This window comes from Theobroma cacao, chromosome 2, assembly GCF_053813885.1.
Source record: "Theobroma cacao isolate CCN51 chromosome 2, ASM5381388v1, whole genome shotgun sequence".
NCBI classification, from domain to species: Eukaryota; Viridiplantae; Streptophyta; class Magnoliopsida; order Malvales; family Malvaceae; genus Theobroma; species Theobroma cacao.
In genome coordinates this window covers 1351672-1375765 of record NC_142640.1, presented here as the reverse complement: position 1 = coordinate 1375765, position 24094 = coordinate 1351672, and the positions used below count along the sequence as shown (strand labels likewise).

At 36.4% G+C, this 24094-nt stretch overlaps 2 protein-coding genes, 1 long non-coding RNA gene and 3 pseudogenes across 3 annotated transcripts; 1 reads left to right on the top strand and 5 right to left on the bottom strand.

Moving 5' to 3' along the window:
• The first annotated feature begins 3537 nt into the window (after positions 1–3537).
• On the top strand, positions 3538–5338 carry LOC18607203 (uncharacterized). Its single transcript, XR_001926418.2, has 2 exons — positions 3538–3803; positions 4974–5338. It is a non-coding gene; the product is annotated as an uncharacterized LOC18607203 (long non-coding RNA).
• A 4736-nt stretch (positions 5339–10074) lies between these two features.
• On the bottom strand, positions 10075–13314 carry LOC18607202 (uncharacterized protein At5g49945-like). The gene is made up of 3 exons (XM_018116354.2): positions 12211–13314; positions 10699–10902; positions 10075–10595 (listed from the first exon to the last, which is right to left on the bottom strand). The coding sequence occupies exons 1-3, from the start codon at positions 13210–13212 to the stop codon at positions 10365–10367; spliced, it is 1437 nt and encodes a 478-aa protein (XP_017971843.1). The 5' UTR covers positions 13213–13314; the 3' UTR covers positions 10075–10364.
• A 1216-nt stretch (positions 13315–14530) lies between these two features.
• On the bottom strand, positions 14531–14863 carry LOC148763902 (aspartate--tRNA ligase 2, cytoplasmic pseudogene; annotated as a pseudogene).
• A 34-nt stretch (positions 14864–14897) lies between these two features.
• LOC18607201 (aspartate--tRNA ligase 2, cytoplasmic pseudogene) lies at positions 14898–16435 on the bottom strand (annotated as a pseudogene).
• A 1649-nt stretch (positions 16436–18084) lies between these two features.
• On the bottom strand, positions 18085–19154 carry LOC148763901 (uncharacterized; annotated as a pseudogene).
• Positions 19155–22227: 3073 nt separating this feature from the next.
• LOC18607199 (uncharacterized) lies at positions 22228–23418 on the bottom strand. The gene is made up of 2 exons (XM_007041236.3): positions 22894–23418; positions 22228–22816 (listed from the first exon to the last, which is right to left on the bottom strand). Exons 1-2 carry the CDS (start codon positions 23302–23304, stop codon positions 22319–22321), a joined length of 909 nt encoding a protein of 302 aa, XP_007041298.2. The 5' UTR covers positions 23305–23418; the 3' UTR covers positions 22228–22318.
• Between the last annotated feature and the right edge of the window lie 676 nt (positions 23419–24094).

Here is a 24094-nt window from a genome sequence, read left to right as displayed (position 1 = left end):
CCGCAGTCACAGTCAGAGCATCTAGCACACCAGAAACAAATGCTGCTCAGTCAACAGAGCAAGTATCTAATCCAGCAATTCGTGCTTCTTGTGCTCTTCCACTGATAGAGAATAGGTGGGTGCTTCAGGTTTTGGAGCATGAAAATGAAAGAAAAAAGAAACCAGAATACTGTGTTTTAATCATCTATATACAATATGTATGATGCCAATATAGCAAGCAACTAGGAACTTGCTTGGTATTTCCCTATGAAAACAACAAGATCTGGCTGTAACCAAGAAATAATAGCGAATGCTAATTAGTTTACCGCAAATCTACAGGGAGGCAAACTTTTCCGCTGACTCTCACACAAAGATTGGAGTGGACAGATCGACTATGTTTTGCGCATGCTGGTGAGAAGGCCTTGAATTGCTGCAGCTACCACTGAAGCTGATTTCACTACCCACCTCTGTTTTGGAGCTACTGCCTCTGCCCAGTTTTGTCAGAATTGCTGTGACTATCTTCTCCTCGCAATCCCGAGTGTTACGAGCAGGCCACCTATTATTTATTTCTCGTAAAGTGGCATTATTTGATGATAAATCAAAACGCTGTATTTATTCTTTCTTCTGAGTTCTGGTGTTTAGTGGCGATTGTAATGACAATTGGCCGTTTCATTTCCTTGGACTGTGAGGCTATTTCAGCTTACTTTTATTCATAATATGAACCTGTTTGAGCAAAAAAGAAAAAAAAATGTATAAAGAGCTCACTGATCTAGGATGAAATAATCAGACAATTAGCTCCATATCGAGTTGAAATTAGCTGAATGGCAACAAGAATATTGTCAACTCAACAAAGAAAAAAAGACACTAATCTCCTCATTTAATTAGCCTGTCCTATAGCAAAGTTGATCAAATTCCCTCCAAGGATACTGATTTTTTGTTAAACTAAAAATATTTATTAAGCAATCGAGAGTTTACAAAACTAACAAATAGCCAGCAAAGCAAAGAATAAAGCACTGGGATGAACTGACAAAACCGTCTAACATAAAGACCAAGCACCAAAGAACTACAACACCACCTCTAGAACACTTGTCAAAAGTTACAATATAGCTCCCAAAAACTCCAGCTAAGATGTTGCATGCAATCAGACTATATCAAAACCATCACAATGGGGAGCATCCATCATATATACACCGTATTAAATCTGCTGGGAAGTAAAGTCCCAATTTCCTAAGGAAGTAGATAACTTAGTTGTTAAGTATGTTATGCTCTTAATGGTTCTTTCTAGATAACTTACTTTTTGGCAGGCAAACATCCTCGGTGCAAGCAACCTCTCTATACTAATCAAAGGCCCCACAAAAGATTACTAATTTCCAATGTTTGAAAAATCGAATATAAAAGACTTGATTATATATGCCACTGGTAGGGTTCAGCTAGCTTTCACCACCTTGCCTGTTGCTTTCTTCATAGTCATTTGAACTTTTCAAATGCTTGATAGGCCGTTGTGCATGATAGTGCGTTGTCCTTTGAACTTTTGGGCATGAAATGTTGTATAGATGTGAAGCAAATTAGATTCCGGGAGCACATCCAAAGCTCCCATATTAAATAACTAGAAGTCGTGATCATTTATTCCGTGGCTTATATAGTTTCAATGTTTGATTCTAACAGGCTGTTTCATTCTAGTGGGCGATTTCGTCTTCAGTGGGCTGCATTGACAACGACAACTAGTGCCCTTTGAAAAAAGAGATGAAAACGTCGCATCGACCACGAGCTGGCGGTCATCGACGTGGAATAAGCATGTGAAATATGCATAATGCTTTGAATTGAATTGAATCTACATTTTTGGTGGGGTGCACTTTCACACATGGACCAACAGATAACCAACGGACGTTGTTGATTTCTCAATGCAGCGACCACCAGTATAGAACCGATTTTACCGTTTTAGCCCTCAAACTTTCACACGTGGAGCAAAAACTGTCTAGTGGACGCTTATCTCGGAGAATATAATGATTTTATTCACGTAGAAAACTATGTTAGTATGTTCCAGTTTCCCAGCAGCAAATGCTGATTCAAGCAATGGAAACCGTTTTACCATTTTAGCCCTCGAAAGTGTTCCATCTCTTTTGGGATTTTCAACGTTGGACGCAGCTCGTTTGTGTCTCTATATACGGCAGGATTCCTATCACTATCTCTTCCTAAACTAGAAGTACTAAAATTTTCAGACAGCCTTCACCCACCGGCCACCATGCCTCCAGCAATAAAGATATTCTCAAAGTCACTGACTGACACTGACATCACAAAAAGGTTGGCGATCCCTGCAAAAATCTTGCCTTTCTTACCAGATTTTAATGGGAGCCATGCCGTGACAATTCCCCTTATGTATGGCACAAAGATGTGGCCAATTGTCTGCTCTGTCCGCAAGAATGGGTACAAGAAACCTGTTTTCTCCCGTGGTTGGAGAAATTTTGTTATTTGCAATGACTTCCATGTCGGCGAGGAACTCACCATGTACAAAGTGCAAGATGAAGCGGGCGCTTTCCACTATAGGGTTGAAGTGGAGAAGCCAGCCACACCATCCGTGGCTCTTTCTGCTCGGGCTCTCTCTTCGAATCATGAGATAGATGAAACCACTGGCACAAGCCGCACAAAAATCAGCAACTTTAGGCACAAGCAACAGCAACTTCGTAAGGCTAATGCACCAGTCAAACAGGAGGGAGCTTTCATGGAACTAGCCGATGCTGCAGCTGATGCGCCGGTCCCTTTCGTTGATCATGTTATTGCCAAACCACCTGGCGGGATATTTGCCACTAGTGTGATTGATGAAGCGACTAGTAACCCTCACTTCAAGCTTGAACTTGAGACAGAAACGAAGTTGGGTATTTGCATTACCATGCGTGAACCACCGCTCCATGCATGCTATAAGACCAAAGAAGAGAGAGACATCAAGGCGCCCTTTGATCTCAATGGGGGTGGTTCACTGGCCGCCTATTGCACTAGTCAAGCTGTTGGAGAAGCATATTCCACAAATACTGGAAGGGTTAGCTTGGACTTGGTTCTAGGACAACCCAGTCCATATGACGGAGTAGCGAATTTAGATTTGACTTTGGCACAGCCCGTTGCGGATATTCGATAGACGGCAGTATTTGCTCACTCAAAACCATGGTAGGAAGTTACGAGTTCAAAGAGAGATAGAACAGCAGCACGGGAGCTTCTCCAAGCCTGTCAAGGTGGAGGGTCATAGTCCAAAGGGAATTCTGCTGAACAAGGCCTTGTGTTGATCAGTCCAATTTCGTATTGTCTCGTCTTGTTTTATTTCCCGCTAGTATTGAACTATAGTTTCTGGAGAATTGGGTTGTGGAGAATACTGTAGGTGTAATTTTAATATATTGTATATGCTTTTTAATCTTTTGGGTTCTGTTTTTTTGTTTTATTATGTTTTCCATGTTTATCGTTTTATATAGTAATAATTATAAACTTGTGAGTTACGGGTCTACAGTTTTTGTTTTATTATTATTATTTTAAAGATGATTGATTTCTTTCTTTGCCAGTGGAGATGATTGATTAAAGTAGCTGTTTGATTTCATTTTGTATGGTTTGATTAGCCCTTAGGGGCATTGAAAAGTCCCATAAAGGACTTAGTTTTTTGGTCTTTCTCATGCCCAAGTCGTTGCCCTCCCGTTGACCTGCTTTACTGCCTCCTCCCTTGATCCTTAAAGGGTTCCGGTGGATTAAATAAAACCAACTTTAATGTCAGTTCGTCGGCCGGTGAAACTCAACCCTTTCAACAGGATATGGAGATAACTATCTGGTTATTTCAGCCTATATCAGTGAGTTCTCCATACAAGTTCTTTTTTGTTGGTAAACTAATTAGCATTTGCTATTATTTCTTGGTTGCAGCCAGATCTTGTTGTTTTCATGGGGAAATACCTAGGTAGTCAAATTCCTAGTTGCTTGTTATGGATGATTAAAACACTATATTCTGGTTTTTATTTTCATATCCTTGCTCCAAAGCTTGAAGCACCCACCTATTCTCTGTCAGAGGAAGAGCAGAAGAGGCACCAATTGCTGCATTAGATACTTGTTCTGCTGACTTAGCCGCATTTGTTTCTGGTGTGCTAGATGCTCTGACTTTGACTGCGGCTGCTGCAGTTGATTCTGTTAGTGCAGCAGCAATTGGTGCTTCCTGTGCTCTTCTTCTAACAATCTCATTCATCTTGCCAAATAAAAATTATGTAGCAGTATTAACTAATTAATTACTAGTATAGTTTTTTTGAATGAGCGAATTTCAATAGTTTCTCTTGTTCATGTTCAGTTCGATTTTTATTTTCCTTTTTTAATTTGAGTAATTTCCTAATTCTCATTGTGGTAATAGTGATTCTTTCATAAGCACAAGGCAGATCTAAAATTAGTGGATTTGTGTAAATATTGTATGCTTCTGTTGTTTTTATTTACTAGTACCTTTGTAATTTTAGATTAAAGATTCTGTAATTTTTGTTTGATTAATACCTTTTTGTTACTAATTTTTCGTTATTTACTTTATGGGTTTTCAAAATTTTCTACAGAACAAAAGAAAGAGGTAGTAGAAAACAAAATCATAACTCAAACAATTGACACTTGAAACAAGAAAGAAACCAAAAATTGACTCATGCTCCTGTTTTATCCAAAACTGTTGGAATTTGGTTTGATATGGCTTGTGTTTTAACAGAGTTTTCCCAACCAACAGTGTGTTTATAAACTGCCACTTGCTCTGTTCTATCTACATGACAACCTGTGTTGCTACCGCTGCCATCTTATGTTGTCTGCCTCTGTCAGTTTTATGTGCATTTTGAGAACATATTGATGCTGCTGTTATTTTCCGCGTGATCTACATTGTAACATTGTGCTGTTGCTGGCATCTTATTTCTGGCACTATGCTATGGGGCTTGCCCACTCTGTATTCTGGCTTCTGATCTTCTTGGGTATTTGGTGTACTTTGCTATTTTACTCAAACTCTGAAGGAGCTTGCTTGACTGCGTGATAAGCCACCTCTGTAGCAGGGGCCTTCACCCCAGCAATGAAAATTGCTGTATGATCATTGCACTGCTGTATTCTTCCCAGGTGGCATTTTCATGATGTTTTATACACTCTCTGCCCGACATTTGCTGTTATGTACCAGGCGATGCCTTCTCTTTCACTGATCCTTTGTTGATAAGTCTATCAAATTTCTGATACTCGATAAAATTCTACTGTTGACTGAGAAAAAAAGAAACCCAAAATTTACTTGGCATGAGCTGATCTGATTACAATGCCATGTTCCCAAATTTTCTTATCTCTTGGCTGGTGATTTTGGACTGATTGAGTACCTTGTCATGACTTTGTTGAATGTTCATCTTTATACTACCTTTTTTTTTAATTCTTCCGTTCTTTATTAATTAGTTATGATGCATGAAGGGTTCTTTTTTTTTTCTTTTTGCTAGGTTATAACAAACTAGGTTTCCCATTAACATCAATTTTTATACAATTTAATTTTTTAAAGACGTCAAGTTGCTTATTAATTCATAACAAGTAATTTTTTGCTCAGCAATTCATAGCAAGTAACTATATCATATTTAAATAAATAATTATGTTGGTAATTTAATCGATATAATAACCATAAAACTAATATTAAATTGTGCAAATAACCCAATAAAACTTTCACAAATTTGCTTCAAGTGAAAGAAAAAAACCAAGAAGTTAAAGCTGACGACAATTCGTACATACCATATATATCCAATGAACAAATATGTTTGAAAGAGAAATGAATAAGGCGTAAGCAGCAAGCCGAATGAGCTAAGCAAAGCTGGCAATCTCTTTAATTTATTTAATATTCAACTCTATCGGGCGATGGGCGTACGTGAACCCCAAAAAGACCCTTGCCTCTCGCGAGTCACCCACACCATCTGTCGATACATTCCCAGTTTGCACAAAACGATGGCACGCTCGGGCTGCTGATCAGGAATCTACTCTGCACCAAGTACGTAGTTAAACTCATCATTGGAAGCAAAGCAAAAATAGAAAAGAAAGAAGTTTCTAATCTTCTCCTTAACATCCGGCGCTTGTGGCAGAACATGTTTTTCTAGTAAAACACAAATTCATCATCCTGTATGTCTTATTTGATCGATGAATCTTAATCAACTGTACTGGTGGAGCCAAGAGTCAAATCTCAATTAACAGCAGAAAATTTTCAAATTTGTGCAGCAAAGGGTCAAGTCGACTAGAGGCACTTTTTCTGGATGTAATTGAATCTTCTGAGGTGAGGAAAGGCACTCACCTTTCCTAGACATTATCTTGGACCACAATTTCTTCTACATTGAGCATGGACAAATTGGATTCCTAGCTAAAATCGAAGTACCAACATTTATCTTAAACCTTTAACCCTTAAAAATTGAATTATATACGAAACTTAATAAATAATATAATTTATAAATAAAATAATTAAAATATATCGAAGAAATTCAAGGAGAGTACCACAACCACATGAATCAAAATTAATTATAAGCCAATGTTATTTCAGAAAAAAAAAAGAAGAGAAATTATAAGCAAATGGTGGCGTTTTCTACTGTCCACATCAAACAATGTTGGTGGCACCAAGGTCAAGTCTAAAAATTAACAGCACTTAGCTGACAAATTTGTGCTGCAATGAGTCAAGTCGACTAGAGGCAATTCACTGGGTGTAAACACAATCTCAATAACAAAAAAATAACTTTGCTAGAGAAAGGTACAACTGAGGTCAGAAAATCAAAATAATGGACTCAGAAAGCGACTGGAATACGTTGCACGTGTGGCCGGTGCCCAATCAAAGCCCACCTTGACTGTGGAATTGAACAAAAACTATCAACCACACGCATTGGTAAGGGCCTACCCGGATGTCCGTCTTTCTGCTATGCTTGAGCCTTTGGGATAAGAAATTTGTCTTGGAGAAAAATTAGATTGAACGGCATCATTACTACGAATCCTACGCCTAGCCCGAGCTATAAGTTTGCTTATGATCCATGGGTTATTGGAAAGAGATTACCATGATTCTTGGGCGTCATTCTAGAATAATACCAACTTTTTTGGCCTGGTTACTTAATTTGAACCAGGTGTTTGGACAATGAAAGAAAAAATGAGTTAACCAGAGGAATTGTCTCAATCCATTTACAAGATACCAAAAATGACATGCAACTATAGGATTTGGCAATAAAATTTTTCGATGAACACATCTGACCGCACAAAAAAAAAAAAAAAACAAGAGCAAAGTAAAGGTTAAAACATAAATAGATAGTCAGTTAGTCTTAATCTAGGCTAGAAAATTAAGAAAACTCATAACCCATCAAATTGCAGTAGTTGACTATTATGATTATAGTTTCTTGAGCAATAAGGTAACAGATAACTCCCTTTTTAAAATTTTAATTATGTTATGGTCTTGATGGTTCTAGATAAAAATAGAAAAGGTGCGGATGTCTTTTGATTTTGGCATGGAAGCAGTTAGCCAAGTGAGAATCATCATCCTCACACGGCATCGTGAATCAGAAAATATTCTATATTTTACTATCAATTCTAAACGTTCATCTGGAAAACTTTTGTTCTTTTAGGAGGTTTGCGGAATTGAGTAACTTTTTTTTTATTTTTTAAAAAGAGCAACCCTTTATTTAATGAAATCTACAACGACATATCAAAAAAATAATCGAAATAAATGATAGAAATTTGAACCTGCTTGGTTGATTCGAAACAATGGATATAGATTGATTGAAAAACTTTTGTTAAAGATTGTGGACTTGATCAACCCTCTGTTTAATGAAACCTACAATGATTTATCACAAAAAAAAATTGAAATAATCTATCATAATCTAAACATGGTTGATTGATTCAAAAGAGTCGATGTAGACTGATTGAAAAACTTTTGTTCCCTTTAGAGGGTTGTGGAATTGAGTAACCCCTTATTTAATAAAATCTACTATGATTTATATAAAAAAAAAATTCCGAAACAGCCCATAGAGATTTGAGCTCGGCTGATTAATTTGAAACAATCGCTGTCTCTTAGACGTGCCTCACTCCTCGATTCATTAATCTGAGCTGCGTCACATATTGCATTCAAAAAAGTCATTTTCACGTTCGAAGTAACACTTCGTGTTTGAACATACCAGTAAAAAATTTGCTAAGTTAAATAAATAAATATATACTATATAATAATCCAAAATCGATATTAGGATAACTACAAGATTAACTGCCTAATTTGATTTTTGTTGAATGATTGAATTTCAACAATTTCTCTTTGATCTTTTTCTGAATAAGTTAACTGCTCGTAGAGCTTATTTTATTTTAATGTCTTGTTGATGTTGATGTTCATATCCATTCCTTTTCCAATTTGAGGAATTTTTTTTTCTGGGTGTATAATTCTTTCAACCGTCAGAAATTATTTTGGAGATAGTATTAATAGAAAAGTCATCTGGTTCGTCAACAATTCAGGTAGTTAACCCAATATTGAAGCATCCTATGTATGTTGCCAATCACTTGCAGTATGGTGGGCTTACAGATGTTTCTCCATCTGTTCTTTTTTCTTTTCTTTTCCTTTTTTAACAATTGATTAAATCTGTTATCTTCTTAAACGCTTTGGTCAATTAGTTACTGATCTAAAATTGTTACACTCTCCGCTGAAAAATCAGAGATTCCTCTACTGTCAAGTCAAACTCGAAACCATAAGCAAACCAACACGAACCCAAAATCAACACCATGCAACCCACGTATCCATCTTGTCTACTCCCCTTTTTGCAATACGTTGGAAGTGTTTTCACAAGGATTAAGCAGATACTGAATAGTAACCATTTGGCTCAGAAGGATTGCAGTCATCTTGGACTCAAAGATGAGTTTCTTGGTGATTGGAAAACAGAATTTTCATGGACTACAGTTTGTTTGAACAGGAAGCCTTTGTCAGTCAATCTTGCCAAGGTTTGCCTTGAGACTTGAGTGCTTACATGCAATTGTTTCATATTCGGAGGGAAAAGGAGAATCCACTCTTCATCAGAAACAACACACAAGAGAAGAAGATCAGATGTTCTCCTTAACATCGTTCCGGCGCTTGTGGCTGAACATGTTTTGCTGGCTTCTTTTTTTAACTGATCACCAATAGTCAAAACAAAGTGATCATCCCTATTGGACTGGAGATATCTCAAACCAGTCAAAAGAATGGATTGGAAATGGTGGAATGGATTTGAAAGTGACGGGGGTTCATTGCACGTGAGGTCAGTGGCCAATCAAAACCTACAATATCGACTGTTGAAACTACACTCATTTGATTCAGTCCAATGATGGAAGTGTGTTTAATTTTCTCCTTCTAGAAAAGAAAACCATCGAAATGAATTCTTGATGATTCCATCGAGAGCCTTTCTAGAACAATTATCCCAATGGTAAGGGCCTTTCGGGAAGGGCAAGAAGGCTTTCTCAGAGAAAAAAAATTCAATTGAAAGGTATCATTGCTGCGACTCCCTAATGTAAAGGAAACTTGTGCTCCAAACCAGCGCCTAGCCCGAGCCAAGTCGCACTTGTCTAGAGCTATAAGTTTGCTTCTTGTCCATGAAAAATTGGTAAGAGACTACCCTCATACTTGGGCTTGATGCAATGAAAATAAAAAATTGGGCTGCTCTCCAAGGGAGATATAGGCCTAGTTAATTTTAGGACTAGGGAGGCTAAGCCTCTTACAAGCCTTAGCATCAAGCCTGTTAGTCCGTATTGCTAAAATTGATTTTTTTTAATCTCAATTTTAATGAATTTAACGTTATATTTTTATTAATAATCAATTTAAGATACCATAATAATGAAAAGATTATTTTTAATTTATATGACGTGATATTTTGACGATGACCCATCATGCTAATGTGGATTAATTTATTGATTTCTTGATCATCAATTTAAAAACATTTTGAAAATCAATACAAAAATAATTATTTTTAATAGCACCTTAAATTAGCAACGTACATGTGATATAAGTTAAAAGAACATTCGTCTTCTCTGAAAATTTTCATTTCCTGAGTGCCCAACTGACGACCATCTAAGATTGGCTTCACCATTGTAAAACTACTAGCAAGAGGGAAACCAAGGAAATAATCAGGAACATCAAAATCATTTCTTGATAATAATTGCTCCAAACAATGCTGAAATGTCATCTATGGAGGAAAAGTTTATCAAGTTTCTGAAGCACTGTCTTGGGCTTCATTCAAAACCCACAATGTTGTGATGTTGGAGAGTAGCTAACGTAATGAGAACTAAAATACATTGCTGTGAGGATATAGAAACCAAGGAACTAAAATCCTGCAAATGCCAATAACACCCAACTACAGTAAGGATTCATATTAATAGAGTCCAGCCGGGAGCCTATAGAAAAATGAAAACATCTAATGCCCACGGGTCATCTTCATTCTTGGCATTGCCTTCTTCATCTGACGAGTACGATCTTTGGCTTCTTTCTTGCGAACCGCATCTGCACTGAGCTTTGCCTCAGCCTCCTCTAACATTTTTTTCCTCTCTGCCTTCTTTTTCTGCAAGGCTTCTTGCCTAGCATTTTGAAGTTCTTTGTATGCCTCTTGAGCAGCCTTCGCTCTAGCTGCTTCAGTTTTTGATCGAGCCTGTAATAGGAGAAAAAGAAAAAACAAAACAATTTTAAGAATATTATGAAATTGACATATTGTATAATTTTTTTTAGCATAAAGAAACTTCCAGCTGACCTACCTGTGAGCTGAGCTTGTATCGGCCAATTAAATCAATGTAGTATGGTACAAGAGCCACCAAGCGAGTCATGTCAGCCATGCGGTTGGCATCAGGAAGACCAAACTTGAACAAAAGCATCTTCTTGTGTGTGCCAGGATGTTGGTCTGAAAAATGCATCGAAATGAAATCCTTTCCATATTTCTCAAAAGCTTTGTCACCAAAAACCTGCAGGTTATCAGTAACAATTGATTAAGCACATGTAAAAAAACAACTGGTAGAGCCGTCAAGCAAAGTTGGAGCAAATCTTAGTAGAACAAATATAAGGTAAAAGCATAATCATCAAAAGGCCCAAGAAGGTAGTATGAACCACAAAAGGCACTAGACACCATGGTCATATCATCTTCAGTAAACTTGAATGTAAAGATAATGGATGTATGGGAAATCCCTAAGACAAACTCTGCTACAAGTTCCCACCCATCCAGTCCACAATCAAGAAAACTCCTGCTCCTAACCACCATTGAGTCCATGAACGAAAATGACGGGAGGAAAGAAAGGGCATTGACCATACAAGACTAGGAAACTAACAGAGAAGAAATCCTTGATAAACTCGTCACAAAAAGTTCTTTAATTACAAAGTGAAATCACCAGCAAATTAAGCACCAACATGTCATTTAGCTACTAATGTAGCAATGTTCTCTCAGTTCCATCCAACTAACAGAAATACATGTTTGAAGACTCATTAAAGTGACTGTTCATCATCTGCCCCCTCAAAACATAAAATCACATGAAAATCCTATCAGTTGGTTCCCACTTACCATGAACTATTGCACACAACCCACTTAGGGTCTTTTAATAAGCACAAAGGACTCCCATCCGCACAAAGGAATGACAGCAACAACTAAAAAGGTTATGAATTCCATTGATCAAAATAGGCTAACAAACCTGCCAACTCAAACTAGGTGTTTATACAAATTTACTTTAAGCTAAAAGATATGCCCTTAAACATTCTGCACTTATCATAAAATCAGGTATTATTCATGTCAGCACTGACTTCTTGGAAAAATAGCCAATTTATTTTTTATATGCTTGCCTCTAAATCTGATATCTGCTAATCTGCTAAAGTACCCTGATGCTAATACAAAGGATCCTATGGCACTAAAGAATCACATAGTGTGTGAGTACAACAAGCAGCCCTGTGCAAGCACAGAGAAGATTATTTCATAACATAAGATATAACAGATGAAAAGCTATAATCTACTCTACCACTTTCAAGGACTAAAAATCTCATCATCCAACATCACAGAAATAAAAACATAACAATTTAAATTAAAATCAAAACCTGTCACAAACAAGCACCAACTACACTACTGCATTGGTTCCCCAAAAGATGCACTTTCTTTACCATCAACCAAAATCTCATAGTTCAAACAAATCATAATAAATCCAATCATGCAACAAATTAACATATAAAAGATTTCATTAAATCAAATCAAGATCTAGATCAGAAGTCAAAAGTTTGATCAACCAACCAACCTGCTCAAGTACAGCCTCTGTGATCAAATCCCCAGCAACCTCCTTCGATTCAGAGATCACCGAGAGTTCCTCTGCCACCCATTTCCTTCCACTAGGATTCGCCACCAACCCAGCAAACCTCTGCAAATCTCTAACCTCTTTTTGCATCCCTTTTGCCGCCTTCTTCTTTGCCATCGCAAAAACCACCTGGTCCATCGCTTCCTCATTCATATAAACCTCAAAACTAATCTCATCCTTACATGGGACCACCAAATTAAACAGTTTCGATATCAAATCGTGCCTGCTCTTCAGCTCCATCGTTGCTAACAATCCCTGGCAGTATCTTCGTCCACTGGCATAGAATTTGAACACGTTTTGCCCTTCTTTTAACAGTAACGGCGAGTCCTCCGCTTCTCCCACACCCAAAAGACTGAAATTTTTCTCAAAGATTGAACCTTTTGTCGCAAATTTCGCTGCCCATGCCAACGCAAGGTTCTCGTTTTCACGTTTACCAGTGAAGTAGTTGATTACAAAGGCAATCAAGAAAGCCCCGCAAATAATCTCCACCGTAAAGGACTTCTTCGAAACAGCAGTTTCTTGGGGTTTTGGGGTTGTCTTTGGATCTGAATCATCGGGAGTGGCATTTTCAGTAACTTTTGGAGGTTCAGGTGGCGGTTGTTCAACGGGTAAGCCCTCGAATTCATCCTCATCCCAGTACTCGAAAGTGGTAGTGGATGGCTTCTGAAGATCCGATTGGGGCAGGGGATCCGAAGTGGGAACCGGGTTCGGATCGGGATTGGATTGGGTTTCGGGATCTGGGGTGGGCTGTGAGTCGGACTGAGTTAAAGGAGGCGATCGGATCGCGTGGTGGTCTAAGGGTTCTTCGTCGACAGCGTCGTCGTCCTCGGCATCAAATCCTTCGAAGTGGGAATCAGCTAGGACATGAGAGAAAGATAGATGGGTGATGAAAAGACATAGGAGGAAAAGCAAGTGGAACAAAGAAAAGGATTTGCCTTTGTTCATTTTGGAGTGGTTTGTTTTTTTCCCTTCTTTCTCCTTATTTTCAGAGGGAAACGAGCATACCTGTGCTTGCGGTGGGCCGAGGAACGAAGACTAAGGGTGAAGGTAATATTAATGGAAGACGGCTGATAAAACATCATCCAATCTTAGCTATCCACGCACTCGGATAAACCATCCTAATTGTACTTTGCTATGTTTGCCTCTCCCTACTAAACACCTACAGCAATGAGATTATGCAATAAATACCATGCATAACTTTGATTTTAGTTAGTAGAAGCAATTTTTTTAATTAAAAAAAGAAATTCGACTTTTTTAAAGAAAAAGCAAGAAATTTGCCTTTTGCATATTACATTTACATGAACTTTTGAGTTGAAAAATTAATTCTTTTCTATTATATATTTCTTCTCCTTAGGTTAATGTCATGAGTTCATAATTTCAATTTAAAATATATGTTGTTAAGTGAAATAAGACGTTTTATACTATTCTTCCATTCATAAAATAGAGAGATTTGTCTTATTTTGAGTCTAATTGGATTATAATATATTTAAACTTATTTCAACTTTAATATCTTTTACGAAAAAATCTCATATTATGAATAGTTAAGTAAATCCTAATACTATTTGTTACTAGTTTACATTTTTAACTCAAAAAACATAATCATCAAATAGAGACAAATCTGTATTTATAATATAAAATCCATCTCTTTTCTTATTTATGTTAAATATGTGACATGAATGGGTGTTTATAAGACTGTTTTAAAAAAAGTCAATGTTTTCATTTTTTTTAATTTATTGTTTTCATTAAATTTAATAGAATATATAATTACAAGGCATCAATAACAATTTTTCTAAACAAATAAACAGCTTGATCAATATAAATCGATAGACACAAATTAAAACTTTCTTTTTTTTTTTCTTTTTGCCAAGTGATGGAGATTAGAAAATAGAAACCAAGAATCAACACGAAAAGCTTGTTGCCAATCTGACCATGCGGATTTCAGCCTTCTGAATCCAAAGCTCAATCGAGTTACAATCATGAATGACTGCAACAACAAGTACTTGCAGCCATTGATAATACCCTTTAAACTAGCTTGAGTTGAACAATTTTTAACTCAATTATTTATCTTCAATTTTTCTTCGATTTAGACTGTATAGAAGGGATTCTTTTAAGACACAGAGATACAGTGTTACAACAAGTAAAATAAGATGCTGAAGGTGATGAAAAGAAAATTTAAAACAATTCCTAAAGTATTAGTGTTTTAACATGCCAAACATTTTTCAAAGATAAAAGCAAAAAATAAGAATCCTGCTGGAGCAATGCTCTAGAACATCTTCAGGGGGGCAAGTCTTCGAGGGTCACGAGGGAAAAGTGGAGTTTTGCGAATGTTATCCAGACCACAGAACAGCATCACTATACGCTCCAGTCCAGCTCCAAAGCCACCATGAGGACCAGCCGGACCATATCTGATAGAATCAATATAGGTTGATATTGATATTGTATTGACATCAATTCCACATGCCTGTGCACGTTCTTCCAACATCTCTGGTACATGGATACGCTGGGCTCCTGAAATTATCTCCTCCCCTCGAATGAAGACATCAAATGATTTACTATAAAGGGAATTATCGAAGCAAGGCATGGTGTAGAATGGCCTTACAGCCCAAGGATAGCGATGCAAATTATAGAATTCAGTACCATACTTCTCCAAAACTAGCTGACCCAATTTTCTCTCCGCATCTGTATTTAAGTCCCCAAGAGGATCAACTTCCATACCAGCATCCTTCAGCATCTGAACTCCTCTTTCAAATGTAAGTCGTAGGGTTTTTGGCTTGTACTTCAAAGGTTCAAAGGGATACTGCCTCCCCACAGCTTCAAGTTCCTTCTCACACCTCTCATTCAAACTATCAAATATTGTAACAAATAATCGGTCCACAAGGTCCATCACCTCAGCGTAGTGCTTCTTAATCCTCATTTCAACATCAAGACCCGTAAACTCACACAAATGCCTATGAGTGTAGGAATGCTCAGCTCTAAAAACGGGGCCGATCTCGAAAACCCGTCTTTGTTCACTACAGATTGCCATTTGCTTGTGAAGTTGAGGAGACCGAGCCAGACATGCAGGTTGCCCGAAGTAGTCAAGCTTAAAAACAGCAGAACCACCTTCACTAGAGCCTGCTGTCAGTTTTGGGGTGCAGATTTCAACAAAACCCTCAGATAGCAAGAACTGCCTGAATATCTGCAGAATTTTTCAACTTGTTTGAGAAGCCATTTACAAAGTTTAGCAACAAGATGCATGTGGGAATTAAAGTAAGCAAATAACAATAAGCTTCAGCATGGAGACCACATAATATAGGGTGAATGAAATTAAATCAACCATCACATAGTGAAACCACTCTCATAGTTCAACTTGAAGAACTTAAAACTTGAGAGAAATGCATTTCAAAGCATATCCAGACCTATTAAATTAGAAATGTTGCAGACACAATAACATGCATCAATTATTGTAGTCATATAATTTTAAAAAAGAAAAGGTCATAAGATTAGCAAAGACTCGAAGACATACATTAAAAACTTGGACTCGGATGCGGATAATCCCTTGATTAGCAGAGGTTTGAAGTTCAATAACCCTCTAGTCCAAACGTGTATCCTGATTGACACGAGGAAGTTGCTGTCCAGCCTGTAGTAGATTAAACGATGAATAGACATATGGTTGAGAATATTAATATGTATAATATATTGAATCCCAAAATAAAAAGGCATGAATGCAAAGAGGTATATAACATACTTGCAAAGCATTTGCAATTTCAACATCACTTCGAACAGCATCCTTAATAATAATGGGTAAGTTGGGCATGGCTTTAGTCACACAATATAATTTTCTGACTTGAATTTCGACCTGCTGGGTGGTTCCCTTGATGGGATTCCTTGGGACAGATACCACACCGATTACATCTATTATGGTCCCTCGGTTAAGTCCAGCTACAAACTTCAGCATTCGACGACTCACACCCGCTGATTGCGGTGCAGCCAAGCACTGGACAGTGAATAACTCCTCCCTCACCACCAAAAAGGCCATATTCTTCCCCATCGGTCGTGTTGTCTGGGCTTGCCTCCGTATTAGCACCTCCTTGTCCTTCAGCTCCCGGGTAAGGGCTCCAACTGCAGTCCAATCCATGGAGGCCACGGATCGGCTCCAATTGCCAGCATCGGCTTGGGAATCGGACATGAGCTCGGGGAGAGGGACGTCCCCACAGTTAGAGGAATGGGGGTCCTCCTCCTCAACGGAGAAGGAAGAAGCCGAGGAGGCCAAGGAATCCTGTCGACGACGCAACTGCTCCAGATTAGCAGCTTGTTTTTTGGTGACTTTCTTGCTCAATTGCTTCTGTTCCGTTTCCAATGATATGATGATGATGTTTCAAGGTTTATATGGTTTATGTCCTACTCAAATACAAAAATAGAGAATAAGTTACACTTTAAAAAATGTTATTATTACATGTTTGGTCTAAAAACATATTGTTATAGTTGAAAAAAGTTATTACACTTTTAATTCCAAGAGTTTATATTGTAGTGAAATAAAAAGAAGTAAGTTACATGCTTTAACAGAAGATATTACACACTAAAATTTTAGCAACAAATGTTGCATGTCAAAATCAAAACTTCAACATCAAATATTATACGCCAAGGCCAAAACTTCATCACCAAATATTACACATCAAAGACAAAGCAAAAAATGTTACATATAAAACTTCAGCAATAGATGTTACATACCAAGATCAAAATTTCAGCACCCAATGTTACATGCCAAAGTCAAAACACCAATGTCAAAACAGAAGATTTTACACGTCAAGATCAAAACTTCAATACTAGATGTTACATATCAAAACTTCCTGCTTCTTATTGATGTTACACATCAAGACATGAATCACTTCGTTACGTGCTAAGGCATGCTCTACCAGACTTGAATTATTGAAAAACTCAATACTAATAAACTCAAGAACCTCTTGTTACTCATCATGCCATACTTTTTGGTTTATAAATAGACAATAGAGAGTTTTGTAAATATAAACTAATAAATTTAAGAATATGTTATTACTTTCCATGTTATATTTTTTGGTCTGTAAATCGACAAATATTTGACAAGATGACGAGAGATAGAAAGACGGTAATAGTGGTAAAATTAGAGACAACTGGATAACGAGAGAGAAAAATAGAAAGTAACAAATGGGTGGAGAAAAAAATTGAGAGCATTTAATTTATTTGAAATAGTTTTAAGAGTATTTTTATCATTTTATAATTAATTTTGGTTAAAAACAGTTAAATTTATTTTTATAGTTATTCTTGAAATCGCCTTATTAGGAAATTATTCTTCACAATTTTTTTTAAAAAAAAACAAATATTTTTCCTAATAGGTTTAGAGTTTAAGGTTAACAACTAAAGATAGTTACAGCCTTATTAAACCTTTGTGGTAACTGAAACATGCATCTAATACTGTTTGGTCGGCTTACATGATATAAGAATCAGCGTCCCTCTTTATAAACTAGGCTTTACATTATTTGTTCTATTATATCTGTCAATCACTTCGGGACCCAGAGTGTTTTCTTTGCAAAAGTCTTAGGTTCTTCCTATCGTGATTGCCATGATGCTGATGCTGAGTTGTTCCTTCAGATCCTCCTTGACACTTCTCTTCAATATTTATTTAGTTTTCTTACTTATCGAATTACTAGTGTACTTGTCCAAAATCCAAGTAGGGCAAAAGAAAAGGAATCATCTGTATAATATATATCACAGATAAAATTTTCAAAGTCTATAGCTAAACAATGCTGTTTAAATAGTGGAAAAAGATTAAAAATTTGTAGATGGCAGCAGCTCTGCCCCTTACTGTTGTTACTGAGCTGGTGTTAATGGCTGATCCACGTTTGCTTGATTAAGGGTAACATCGCCCCCATCTTGATCCGTCCTGGATTCCCCTCCATCCTCATTTGGCTTCCCCACAAATTTAGAACACAACATACCAAAACCGAATATCATAGGCCAAACACAGAATTTAATAGTGGCAGCATGATGTCGACCGTACAAAGAATAATTAATTGTTGTAACGATACACTGAGCTATAGCACAAGCCAATCCAATCATTTCCGTCAGTGTACCGAAAGGCCTGTTACTTGGAGGAGGTGGATGATAAAACCACGGTATTCTTCCAGTACTACTGCACCTCCATGTGATTTTTTCCTTCCTACCTCTGCAGACAAGCTCAACAAAGCAAACAAGCATTGATGTGAGGGATATTAACATCACAATGAGAACATAATCCTCCGATGCAATCTGGTCCAAAACAGCTGAAGGAATCTCTAGGAGGAAGTTGGCGAGGGCAAGCTGAGTCCCGATAGTATACTGCAGGAAAGGGAAACCAAAAGTAAACATCTTGGAAGAGATGGAATTAATAATTTAGCTTCATAATTACATGTAGTATGATAGTACGTAGATAACTTTATTTGTTTCGGTTAAGTTTCGACCTTTGCTTCAAAAGTAGATAAGCAATCTCTGCGGTGTGCCTGATCATGATGGACGTCGTCGACGGCTGTATTTGCTTCGATCTCAAACTGGTTCTGCTGAACTACAACAAGCTCAGAGCCGGTATTTGCTTCAGCAGCATTTCCTATTAGCATCTGCTGTTCTTCACCTTCTAAATGTCCATTATTATTCGACAGCCGTCGATTGTTTCTTCTGGCAACCATACAACCCAGAAAAGTAAAAAGAAAAAGAGAAATAACAAAAAGAAAAAAGAAAGACTTGATCGTCGCTGCTTTTTGTTCTTTGTCCACTTGAGTCGTCACTAAAAAATCTCGGTCAGTAAATGTGAGGGCCTTCATTCCTGGAACAGCTTCTCTGTCTACAATGACCCCCGCCTCTAGAAAAAACTTCGAAAGCTTCGCTAGAAATGCCATGTCGTTGGATTAATGTCGTCGCTGGTTTACTTCTGTTTGCCACTATTAAATAGTAATGGAGTCCAGAAAACGCGTTATTACGAAATTTCGTTGCATGTTCAACAGGTAGGAACCGCAGCACGCAGCATGCGGGTGATGCATGGCCTGACCGATAAGCCAGTGACACCTCTGTTTCTGTCAATATCATTGTAGTTGTCCCATCATCTTCTCATATTATACTTTAACCCCTCCCTGGCCTGCTGTGCCCTTATATTTTATTTCGTGTTTCCTTAGATTGTTAGAATTTAAATACATGATCAGCTTGAATTTTTAGGACAATACTCATTGGACTATATATTTAATAAAACCTTTTAAAATTTAAATATAATAATTATGTATTTTCTTATAAATTTAAATTATATAAATAATCATTGCTCAGTTTAATGCTAATCGTAATTGATTCCAAGTTTTAAGATTCAATACTATTGGGGGATTAATTATTAAGTGGATCACTTCCTTGTTTACCCAAAACATTCTAAAAGTCAACTATAGTTAGGTGTCTTAGAATTCAGAAAAATATCAATTAAGGTGGATTGAATTGTCCTTATTAAAATACTCAAATATCTGGTTCATTAGTACATGATCTCCTTAAAATAATATTCGAATCTCTTTTTTTTTAAATCTAAAAAAACTATAGCTTATTAAGATTTAATCATGTACGCAAACCACAAAAAATTCAAACCTAGAAGTTCAAAAATTTTCTTTATCTTTTTCTTCAGGTATATAAACCAAAAACGTAAACTTTGAGTTTTAAAATCTTATATTTATTATCGATACATGTTTTCCTGAAATTAGTAAAATTTAGTATAATTTAATCAGCGTATTTATGAGCTACCTTTTATTAAATAAATTAGCTAGGAGCCCCTAACCTAAATTTGTTATTTTCATCCATTATTTTTATGATTCACATCTATGGAATATGTAAAGCAAATTCACTTATCATTAATTAATTTTACATTTTAAAACTAAATATATATATATATATATATATATATATATATATATATATATATATATCAATGTGTATGTATGTGTTTAAACTATTAGTACAAGATTATCATTCTTTATATTAACAACAAAACTTTTAAAACTCAACAAATAAATTTATATAATTGAGACATATTCATTTAATAAATATATATATGAATAATCGATTCAATGCTAAATTTATATCTCTTTATTCAAAGAGTCGAGTGTGCATTTCTCTGCCCAAAATAAAAAGGCATATTGGAGTATTACTATCTAAAACCAAACCAAATTACTTTTCGACCATTTCACCAAAGCTTTCTAGCCTTCTGCCTTCTCTTTTATTTCTTTCTTCAAATGAACCTTGTTTTTCCACTCTATCCTGTATCCTAAATGCTTCTTTCATTTAATATTTTTACGTAAAATAAATAACCATTGACTTAGCACTTTTATATCTTAAGATCACCCCATAAAACACTGGTAAAAGTATTCCTAATTGAAGGAATCTCTAGGAGGGAGTTGACGAGCTGAGTCCCAAGAGTACATTTCAGGAAAGAGAAACCAAAAGTAAACATCGTGGAAGAGATGGAATTAATAATTTAGCTTCATAATTAATTACATGGTAGTATATATGATAGTAGAGAAAATTATTTGTTTCGGTTAAGTTTCGACCTTTGGTTCGAGAGTAGATAAACAATCTCTGCGGTGTGCCTGATCATGGTGGACGTCGATGGCTCTGTTTGCTTCGATCTCTAACTAGTTTTGCTGAATTACAACAAGGTAAGTATTATAAATTGGAAGACGGCTGATTAAAGATCAACCAATCTTAGCTCTCCACGCACTCGGATAAACCATCCTAATTGTACTTTTTCATGTTTGCCTTTCTCTACTAAACACCTACAGCAATGAGACTATGCAATACAAACCATGCATACCTTTAATTTTAGTTCGTAGAAGCAATAGTTTTTTTTTTATTATTAAAAAGAAATTCGTTAAATATAAAATTTTTTTTTTTTCATTTTATATTTTTTTCTTATATTAATGGCACATGTCCATATTCCCAATTCAGAAGATATGTTAGTTAAGTGCGAGATTATTTTTTGCAAGGGTTCTTTCATTCCTAGAGAAGAAGGATTCATATTGGTCTGGACCTAATTTGACCCTGGTGTATCTTAACCTACCTCAACTCTAGTATTTTTCATGTGAGGTTCCATATCAATGAATATTTGAAAAGATTCTACTATCAAGATTTTATACTTTCAATTCAAAAAATATGATAGTTAAGTGGAGAAAAACTCTCATTTATAAGTTCAAGATTCATTCAAACTGACAGAGATTTGAAATAGAAATAAAGAATCAATGCAAAAAGCATATTGTTGCCAACGTGACTGTGCGGATTTGTGTACATACGCTCAAACTGAGAATTTATCTAAAGCTGAAAACATATGTTAACGTCTTTGGCGGTTTTGCTAAAGAGGCTGGAAGAGAAAGAGTCAGGTGGCGGTGGGGAAAGGGGAAATTCCTTGGTTTAATTTATTGCCCATGTACCTTCCCTGGAACTATTGGATTGATCTGTGCCATCTTTCCCATTAGAATAATCATTTTGGCTAGTCATCTTTCATTGCTTTTTGGTTCTGTTGTTTTTTAAATTTCTAAAGGGATCAGGCAATAGTATTAGATTTTTTTATTACTGGCAGGGACGAACTCAATAATTTTTTTAAATAGTATCATAATTAAAATAATAATAATTAAAAATATTAATAAATTCATTAACATCATTATAATTATACAAAATTTTAACATAAATAATAAAAATTTTAGACACTTCAATGGTATCGTCCAACACCACTTATATCAATCCGGTCCGTCCCTAGTTATTGGTGTCTCTTATCTTAATTTTGTTTCCTACTCTTTTTCTTCTTTTTCACATTTTCCAGGATCTATCTCTCCATCTTGACCCCGTTCTCATTTGACTCTGTCGTCGTTTGGCTTGACTTAGTTGTCTTACATATTTAATTACTATTGTTGTCCAAAATCCATAGGAAAGGAATTAAAACCAAAGCCAAAATTTACAAAGTTTAGCTTAACAATGCTGTTTAAATAGTGGAAAAGACTGCAAAAATTTGTAGGTCGCAGCAGCTCTGCCCTTATTGTTGTAATTAAGCTAGCGTTAATGGCTGATGCACATTTGGTTGATCAAGGGCAGCATCGCCCCCATCTTGATCCGTCCTGGCCTCATTTGGCTTCCCCATTAATTTAGAACACAACATACCAAAACCGAATACAATAGGCCAAACAGATATCTTAATAGGGGCTGCATGATTTCGAAGGCAAAAAGAATAATTAATTGTTGTGACAATACACTGAGCTATGGCACACCCCAATCCAATCATTTCCATCAGTGTACCGAATGGCCTGTTAGCTGGAGGAGGATGATAAAACCACGGTATTCTTCCTGTACTACTGCACCTCCATGTGATCTTTTCCCTTCTACCTCTGCTGACAAGCTCGACGAAGCAAACAAGCATTGATGTGAAGGATATCAACATCACAATGAAAACATAAATAGGCTTATTCCCTGATGAAATCTGGTCGAAAACAGCTGAAGGAATCTCTAGAAGGAAGTTGATGAGGGCAACCTGCGTCCCGAAGTTACACTACAGGAAAAAGAAACCAATGTAAACATATATAATAATTTAGCTTCGTAATTACATGTTTCGATTAAGGTTTAAACCTTTGTTCCGAGAGTAGATAAACAGCCTCTGCAGTGTGCCTTATCATGACGGTCGATGGCTCTGTTTGCTTCGATCTCAAACTGGTTTTGCTGAATTACGACAAGGTCAGCGCCAGTATTTGCTTCAGCAGCATTTCCAATTAGCATTCCTTCTATATTTCCATTGTTATTCGGCAGCCTTCGGTTGTTTCTTCTGGCAACCATACAACCCAGAAAAGTAACAAGAAAAAGAAAAATAAGAATAAGCAAATAGACATACGTGATGGTCGTGGCTTTTCGTTCTGTGTCTACTTGAGCCGTCACTGAAAAATCTCCTTCAGCAACCGCAAGGGCCTTCGTTTCTAGGAGGGATTCTCTGTCTGTAATGGCCAACGCCTCAAAAACCCTTGAAAGCTTCAGTAGAAATGACATGTCGCTGGTTTAACGGATATCCAGTCAAACGAACTATGGTTTAAACTGTTAGGAGAACACAAAAAAGAGGAATTACAAAGGGGAAACACCCTTATTTTATACGTTTAGCTTCCGCAATATTCCACTTTGATTCTAGAAAACGCGTTGTAGGAAATATCCCTGCACTTCTAACACACTTTGATTCTAGAAAACGCGTTTTAGGAAAGATCCCTGCACTTCTAAGATTCTTCTGATCATTATTTTAACTTCAAAATCTCTTTTTTTTCCACCCATGGAAAAGATCCTCATTACCATGCAGATGATGCATTTTTGACCCATAAAGGCAGTGACACCTTCTTACATTATAGTTTACTTTGTGCGTCCTCTATTGCTGATTTCTTGTCTCTGCTATTACATGAACAGACAAGAAGCACCAGAAAATAAAACAAGAAATACTCTCTCTCTCTCTATATGAACTCATTTACCCAAACATTCTTGAAATCAATTATAGCGATGTATCCCAGATTAACTAAGAACAATTCCAACTAATTACGTTAAATGAATTGTCATTACCTGGACAATATCACACGCAAACCACAAAGTCCAAACCCTGAAGAGTTCAAAGATTTTCTATTTATCATTTTATTTTTCAGGTATATAAACTTTTGAGTTTTGAGATCTTATATTTATTATAAATAAAATTTTTTGACCCTACATTTTTGTTCCTACCATTTGGTAAAATATCATTTGGTGAATTTAATTATTTTTTTTATGAATAGGCTTACCTGTCATAAATCGATAAATTGAACCC

Coding starts and splice junctions, on each gene's coding strand:
- LOC18607202 (XM_018116354.2), bottom strand. CDS start 13,212: ATGAACAAAGGCAAATCCTTTTCTTTGTTCCACTTGCTTTTCCTCCTA. Junction 10,903..12,210: donor CAGAGGCTGTACTTGAGCAG/GTTGGTTGGTTG, acceptor GATAACCTGCAG/GTTTTTGGTGACAAAGCTTT. Junction 10,596..10,698: donor GATACAAGCTCAGCTCACAG/GTAGGTCAGCTG, acceptor CTCCTATTACAG/GCTCGATCAAAAACTGAAGC.
- LOC18607199 (XM_007041236.3), bottom strand. CDS start 23,304: ATGTCATTTCTACTGAAGCTTTCAAGGGTTTTTGAGGCGTTGGCCATT. Junction 22,817..22,893: donor TATCTACTCTCGGAACAAAG/GTTTAAACCTTA, acceptor TTTTTCCTGTAG/TGTAACTTCGGGACGCAGGT.